The following is a 7868-nucleotide window of genomic DNA, read 5'->3' as shown; positions in this document are numbered from 1 at the left end:
GCTGAGGCAGGAGAATCGCTTGAACCTGGGAGGCAGAGGTTGCAGTGAGCTGAGATCGTGCCACTGCACTCCAGCCTGGGCAACAGAACCAGATTCCATCTCAAAAACAACAACAACAAAATGAAAAACAAAATGAAAATGTGGGAGGTATATTTGTATATGCATTGAATTATCTCCAAGTACCTACACATAGCTTGTAATGCTAGTGGCCTCTGAGGAGAATTGGAGAACTTAAAGTCTGAGGGAGAGGAAATTTTCACTGTATACTATTGTGGGTAAGCGTTTCTTCATTAACATTTTGGCTATCATGTTTGCGAGCTGCCTTTCATCTTCTCTGTTCAATTTTCCTTAGAGAGGCATAGGTCACTGAGATTGGACCTTTACCATTGATTTCAAGACTTAAGGATTTTTTTTTAACGTTAATATTTTCCTGTGGTTTTTCTTGTTTGAATTTTAGAAGTAACACAGGCTCATGTTAAAATATACATAGAAGTATATATGGTGAAAAGTGTGGTGAATCAGGGTTCAAATAAGGTCTGTTCATTTAATTGATTGATATATGCCTCAAGTCTTTTTTAATCTGTAGGATTTCCCCCTCCCTCATTTTCTTCTTTGCAACTTACTTGTTGAAGAAACAGGTTTTCCTGTGGAGTTTCCCACAGTCCACATGATATTGAGCACATCCCCAGTGGTGTCATAATGTGTTTTCCTGCCCTTTGTACTTCCTCTGAATTCATATTTAGATGTGGAAACCTGATGGGATTCCATCAGGCTTTTTTGGTTTTGGTGGGGGTTTTGGGGGTAAAAATCCTTCATCAGCCATGTTGTGTTCTTCCATCTAGAGGCTCATAGGGAGCACTCCCCAAGGCAGCTTGTAAGTGCACTCTGAGCTGCAGTCCTCAACTTAGCTGAAATAAACTCTCTATATTAAAAATAAAAATAAAAATCCATTGAACTGGAGCTGCAGGGTAAAGAAAGAAAAAGAGAGAGGCTCACAATAGCCAGTTGTCTTTTTTTGATGTTAGTAGCCATTAGTAACTATTACCTAGATCTATAAGTTCATTAAGAATGTATAAATTATGAGCTATAATTATTTCAAAGAAATTCATATGAAATCTTCCTGCCCTATTGCTCTGGTTAGAACTTCATAATGATCTTGAACAGCAGCATCAGCAAACATGCATTCCCTTCTTTCACCCCTGAGTTTCATTAAGGGGATGTTTATAGTGGTGTCTTTTAACCCCTCAGGGAGAAGCTGACCCTTAGGGGTCCTGATTTATCTAGCACACACCATAAACCTCAAGGGCAAGAGACGGGGGCCCTACTTCGGATGGAAATCTGTCTCTCATCCCATCCTTAGCCCCAGCCCAGGGGTGTCTGCAGACCCCGCTGGGACTTCCTACTTCCCTTCTCTCTCCCCTCTCACTCTCGCTATGTCCTGTAATTTTGATTTTCGTTTCTACAGGGCAAGCCAAGTCTTTGAAGACTGAAGACTTGCTGGCAATGGTGATAAAGCTGCAGAAAGGTCATGTGTCTCTTTGTTTCTGAGGCTCAGCCTGGGGTTTCAAGTCAGAAAGACATGGTTCAAATTCAGCCACCTCAACTCACAACCTCAGGAAATTATCCCATTGCACTTTCTCCCTCTTATACAATTTAATTCTTTGAACCAAGAATACAGCCTCACAGTTCAAAATTCAAGAAGTTTAAAGGAAAGGAAAAACCAGTTCCCCTGCCATCCCTACTCCCTCCCCCCACACACCGGTCATCCATTTCCCTGACTCAAGGGCAAGCAGCTATTGTTTTTCAATTCTTAAGTATCTTTCTAGAGGTTTTTAAAAAATGCATTCATGGATGTATTTTTTTTGTCCTCCCTTTTTACATACAAATGGCAGTGCAGTTGGTTTTGCACCTTGCTTTGCTTTTTGCAGGAGATCTGGGAGCCAGTGTGCACCCAGTATCTACATCAGAGCCGAGGCAGTGCTGGCCAGAGGTTAGACCCCCAGTCCATTCTTATCTTAAAAAACTATCACGTCAGTCTATTCCAAACAAAAACAGTAGTCTCCCCTTCTCCCACTCTGTGGCTGCCTGCAGAGGAAGTGCCCTGGGACTGCTGCCTAGGTAAAATTAGGGAGAGAAATTGCAGGGCCAGAAATGCAGTGACCCAAACTGATCATTTCCAGTAAAACAAAGACCCCCAGAGATTTCTGTCAGTCATAATCAGCACCGTGGAGAGCACCCACTCACCTGGAAGTCACAGAAGCTGGAGTGGGTGACCTTGGAAAATCCAGGGTCTGAATTTATTAACCCCAGAGTGTCTGAGGGGTCGGCAGTGAGACCTGGCAAGGGTTGGGCAGCTTTTTGCCCCCGTTCTGTGTTGCCAGCCTTGAAGCCAAAGAGGCATGAGAAGGAAGTCTCCTGCATATAGAGCACTGAAACAGGGACTATGAGAAGTTAGAGGTGACTCTCTAAAGGGACAGTGATCACCCTATCACTGGGAAACTTGCCACCAGCAGTGTAAAAGCAGGGTTTCCCCATTTCTCAGATGAGGCCAGTACCAGAGTCCAGACTGACAACCCTTCCTGTCTGGCTTTTGATAGGGCGGGGCAGATGGGACGTCTCCATTGGCTTACACCACACTCAGAGTTACATCTAAAGGCTTCCACGATGGCCCAAGAGGCCCTGAGTGATATCACTTCCCACTTCCCCCACCTCACCTTCTGCTACTCTCCACTTGCTCACTAGACCTGAGCCACACCAGCCCCTCACTGTTACTTTCGACACATGCCTCACCCGCTCCTGCCACACTATGGGGAATTTGCACTTGTTCCCTTCTGCCTTGTTGCACTCTGCCTGGAATGGGTCCCGCCTCCACACTCTGCCCCGACAGAACTGCAGGACCTGCTTCCCTGTCCTCGTCTGGGCCCTTTCCCTATCTCCAGACATGCCTTTTACCCTTTTGCTCTTCAACGCTTTGCCTCACTTTATTTCTCTTCACAGCAGCTACTGCCACCTGAATTGATTTGTTTACCTTTGCTCAATGTCCATCTCCCCAGCCCAGAATACAAGCCCTTCAAGGGGCTCTGGCAGAGCTCAGCACACAGCAGGTGCTCAATATATGCCTGTTAATTGATAGCAGCAGACACAGTGCTTCTCCGTCTGCCTTGGACAGCCAGACACCAGTCTTCTCTGGCTCAGTCTTTCTTCCTTTCTTTCTTCAGAGGGAAGTCTGGAGCCACAGATAGAGGACCTGATTAACCGGATTAACGAGCTTCAGCAAGGTAAACTTGGGGACCTAGCCTGGCCAGCTGGGGCCAGCAGGAAGAGCCTGGATTTACAATGAATCAACCTCCTCATCTATAAAATCTAGGCCCCTGTAGGGTTGTTTGAAGATGAATATTCAGTGTCATATTTGTGAGAGAACAGCAAGGCTAGAAGACTCACACAGTGTCTTCTTCCCTTCTTGGCCCAGCAAAGAAGAAATCCAGTGAGGAACTGAGAGAGACCCACACTCTCTGGGAGACCCTGCATAGGGAATTAGACTCCTGTAAGTGGGGCCAAAAGAGGGACCCATCAACACTGCGGATGCTTCTGTGCATACCTCAGGGCCTTTGCACAGGCTGTTCCCCCGGCCTACAATGCTCTTAGCTCACATAATCTGTATTGCCTCTCACTGTCTCATGTCATCTTTCAGCTCTCAGCTCAAATTTCACCCTGACAGGCCTATCTTGATGGTCTCATCTCAGAATAGAATCCTGCCCTTTCTTGGTCATTCTCACGCCCCTGGCTGATTTGTTTCTTAGGAGCCTTTATGTCCACCTGACATTGTGTGTGTATTTCTTTATCGCCATCTCTCTCCTCAGTGTAAACCTTGTACATTCTTCAGGGTCTTCAGTCCTTCAACATTTACAAGGAATATGGGCATAGAGGGGGAGAAGCTGGATCAGGATGGTCCTTGTGGGAGATGGGTGCAAGGGTGGCAAGAAGATACGTCAGCTCTCCTAGGGCTGTACTACACCTTCTGTGTGGCTTTCCCCTTATATGAAGTTGCAGTGGGGATGGCGATGGGGTGCCTAGAGGCTGAAAGTGTCATTGTGTTTTTCAGTGAATGGAGAGAAAGTGCACCTAGAGGAGGTCTTGAGCAAAAAGCAAGGTATTTACCAGTTGCTGTGTCTTCCTTATTCTACTCTTCCGTCCTACAAAAGTCCATACTCCTCAGAGCAGCCAGAGGAATCCCACTGAAACCTAAGTCAGGGTGCTTCCCTCTCTGCACAGATCTCTCCCTGGATCGCTGCCTTACTTGGAGTAAACACCCAAGTCCTCACAGTGCCCTCCAGCCTGACATGATGTGGGGCCCATTACCTCTGGCCAACCCTGACTCCCCAAGAGCTCCCAAAGGGTTCCCTTGGTTCCTTCCCCACAGAGGCACTCAGGATCCTCCAGATGCACTGCCAAGAGAAGGAAAGTGAGGCTCGGAGGTAAGTGGCCCTGCCTCAGCTCTTCCCCACCTCATTCCCCAGGTGAAAAAGGAGGGAGCAAGAGCTATGGAAATCAATCTTGGACATGGAAGCCTCATTTTACCTTTCTATAAATAGAGCAGTTAGACAAAAGACTTTCTTGGTTATCTCTGATATTAAATGGTCGTGTTAAGATTAATTTACTCATTTAATTATTTGTTACTAATTTCTTTATCAAATATATTCCATCCATTGGTGTTAGCCTCAGTCTTTTGCTGTTGGCTATCCAGGTCCTTTGATATCCATTCACTTGCTTATTTGTCTGCTTATTTTAAGCCCCAGTCATCCATTTGCCCACCCATTCATCTACTTACCTATCTAGCCATTCACCTACTTACTCATTCATCCATTCATCCATCTACCCAACTATCCAACCATGTCATCCAGCCAGATGGCTATTTTATCTCCAACCTTCCACCTAACAATCTTCCATCCATCCAATCATGCATTCATCCTCTCTCTATCCTTCCCGTTATATATTCACTTAGCCAACCATCCATCCAGACATCTATCCTTTCTTCTAGCAATCCTTTCTTTCTCTATCCAGCCATTATTCTTCTACTCATCATTTCTCTAATCAGCTATCGTTTCTCCAGCCAGCAACTCACACATCCAATCAACTGTCTCTCCAACCGTGTATCCATCCATCTCTTCATCCTCTCAAGTAGCTGGAATTATAGGCATGTGCTACCATGTCTGGCTAATTTTGTATTTTTAGTAGAGATGGGGTTTCTCCACGTTGGTCAGGCTGGTCTTGAACTCTTGACCTCAGGTGATCCTGCCTGCCTCAGCCTCCCAAAGTGCTAGGATTTCAGGTGTCAGCTACCACACCCAGCATCCTCTGAACCTTTACTTAGCACATTCCTGTTACCAGAGGTCTCACAGCCTGGTGCACCATGACTTTAATTGCATGGGGAAACCTGATGTTAGCTAATGTGTGTATACTTAACCACACTACTCACACTGTCTGATGGACATTTATGCTCATTTATGTACCTAATCCTCATAATGACAATTATAAGAGTTAAAGGCTAATGTCACCCTCCACACCACCATTTTACATATGAGGAAACTGAGACCTAGAGAGGTTAAGTAACTTGCCCAGGGTCACAGTGAAGTAACAGGTCAGGCTTCAAGCCAGGATGTTACAGAATCTGTGGTGCCAGATTACCACATGCCTCACAAAGCTTTTTTGGGAAGGCAGAGTTCATTCCATGGGGGACAGGATGGACAGGGTGATGTTCTCAACAGAGGCCCATGAAGGTTCTCGTTCAATAGGGGAAATGAGAAAGGTGAGTGCTGTGAACAGACATCCCAACTCCCACTCCTGCTGGAGTGAATGGTGGGTCATTCAGAGAATGCCACTCAGGGTTGTCTTTCCCTTCCCAGGAAGCACACGTTGCAACAGTACATGGAACAAATTTTTGTCTATAACTCTCAGGTTTCAGAGTCCCAAACAGAGGAATCTGGGGTAACTCCCAAGCCTGGGGCTTGGCAGACCACAGTGTAGAAAGTGGGAGCAGGGCTTGCATCAGGGAGAGTTTATTGGAAGAGGTGCTGTAGGAACCAAAGCTTAGAGGATAAAACCCATGAAGCGGCTCCCAGCAGAGGAAGCATGGGCAGGATCTGAAGGCCCGCACATGAGGAGCCCCCATCAGGGGTCAGGCCTAGCATGTGTTCTCTCATTCCTGGGTGTCGGCCTCCAGGTTGGATGTCAAAGGACAGCTGGAGGATCTGACGGGCCAGCACAAGGACCTCTGGGAATTCCACGTGAGCCATTAATTATCATTGCCTGCAACCAAAGCCACTCCTCCCCTGGCTTTAGTGTCCCACTGACTGGCCCAGAGTGCACCCCTGCCCAGGCCCAATGCTGTGGGATAGTCCTTGATTCCTTGCTTCCTCTTGTCCACCTATTCAGTCCGTCAGCTTTTATCTAAAATCAACTTAAGTCTCACCATGCCTTACTGCCACACCCAGCATCACCTTCCCAGACGGGTGCGTACCATTGTGATCCACTTTCCCCCTGCTCACCCAGAGTATGTTTATCTTGCAGTGGCAAATGGCAGCCCAGAGAAAGCTATGGTCAGGTCATTCCTTCATTCAGCTAATGTCAATGGCTGCACCGGGCTGCATTTGAGGCAGTGAGAGAGGGTAGCAGATCAAAGAGGCCACGTCTTTAGCAGATCACAGTGGCTGTCTCAAGCTGGTTGGGGACAGTGGAGGCACCAAGAAAGTTAGTGACTAGATCGTGGAACGTCAGTGGGAAGGCCTCTAAGCAAGTGACATCTCAACGCAGAGGTGAAGGAAGTGAGGGAAGAAGCGGTGCAGGTATCTGGGTACAGAAGGAATGCCCTGGGACTGGACAGTGCGGAGCCGCAGACTGGGGAGTGGAGGATGAGGAGAGTGGGAAGAGTTCAAGTTTGAGAGGTGCCTGGAGACATGCAGAGCGTTTGGGGGGAGGTGGGTGGGTCTCCAGCCACAGCAGAAACTGCACATTGAGTTAATAAATAGTTGAATGAATGAATGACCTAATGTACGTGAACACAGACTTCCCGAGAAGCACAAAAGGGGAGGGGCGGGCCGTGTAGCCAAGAGGACAGTCAGACGGGCAGGCCTCCTCTTTGTCCTCGCAGATGCTGGAGCAGCGACTGGCCCGGGAGATCCGTGCCCTGGAGAGGAGCAAGGAGCAGCTGCTCTCGGAGAGTGAGCCTCCCGCGCCAGGTGGGCCGGGGGAGGGGCATGTGGTTGGGCCTCGGCCCTGCCCCTGACGCCCGCCCACCCGCAGGGAGGCTGGTGCGCGCCAAGCTGCGGGACGTGGAGCGGCGGCTGCGCTCGCTGCCTGAGATCGAGGGCGCCAGGGCGGTGAATGACGGGTGAGAGGGGAAGGGAGGTGTGGGCGAGGAGGGCAGGGACAGGGCGGAGGGGAACCGGCCCAGGTCCCCCGCTTTTCCCCCACTGTCCCTTCCCCCGCCTGTGCCTCCCTCGGCGTCGTCGGGTCTCCGCGTCTCGTGGCTTCTTCCTTGTTCCCTAGACTCTCCCTCTCTTCCTCCTCTCTCTCCTCCGCCCCTTTTCCGCAGGCTGAAGGCGGAGCTGGAGATATTCGGTGAGCAGGTCCAGAGCGCCCCCGGGGTCGGGGCCGGCGAGGGAGAGGTAGGGAGGCGGGGCGGGCAGGGGCCGAGTCAGGAGAGAGCGGGCAGGGGTCCTGGGAGTGGCCCCTGAGAGTGGGGTCTGTGGGGAGCAGGGCGGCCCCGGATGTAGAGGAAGCCTCGGTGGAGGCTCTAGGGCAGACGCGGGCGGACGCGAGGAGCGCGGGAACCTGGTCTGCAGCGTCATCCCGCCCCCGGCAGGCCGGAC

At 49.4% G+C, this 7868-nt stretch overlaps 1 protein-coding gene across 1 annotated transcript in view; it reads left to right on the top strand.

Annotated features, from left to right (window-relative positions):
• Nucleotides 1-7868, top strand: part of SYCE1L (synaptonemal complex central element protein 1-like) — a 42169-nt gene that overhangs the window by 5886 nt on the left and 28415 nt on the right. Inside the window, exons 2-11 of the mRNA XM_011946031.1 lie at nt 1466-1525; nt 3219-3278; nt 3470-3544; nt 4103-4150; nt 4421-4475; nt 6221-6284; nt 7148-7217; nt 7300-7387; nt 7592-7672; nt 7756-7833. Of these exons, the coding sequence (XP_011801421.1) occupies nt 1466-1525; nt 3219-3278; nt 3470-3544; nt 4103-4150; nt 4421-4475; nt 6221-6284; nt 7148-7217; nt 7300-7387; nt 7592-7672; nt 7756-7833 (679 nt within the window). The remainder of the gene's footprint in view (nt 1-1465; nt 1526-3218; nt 3279-3469; nt 3545-4102; nt 4151-4420; nt 4476-6220; nt 6285-7147; nt 7218-7299; nt 7388-7591; nt 7673-7755; nt 7834-7868) is intronic.

This window comes from Colobus angolensis, unplaced genomic scaffold (genome assembly GCF_000951035.1).
Source record: "Colobus angolensis palliatus isolate OR3802 unplaced genomic scaffold, Cang.pa_1.0 Scaffold248, whole genome shotgun sequence".
Taxonomy (NCBI): Eukaryota; Metazoa; Chordata; class Mammalia; order Primates; family Cercopithecidae; genus Colobus; species Colobus angolensis.
Note: the sequence above shows the minus strand (reverse complement) of the source record. Positions and strands in the feature narration are given on the sequence as shown.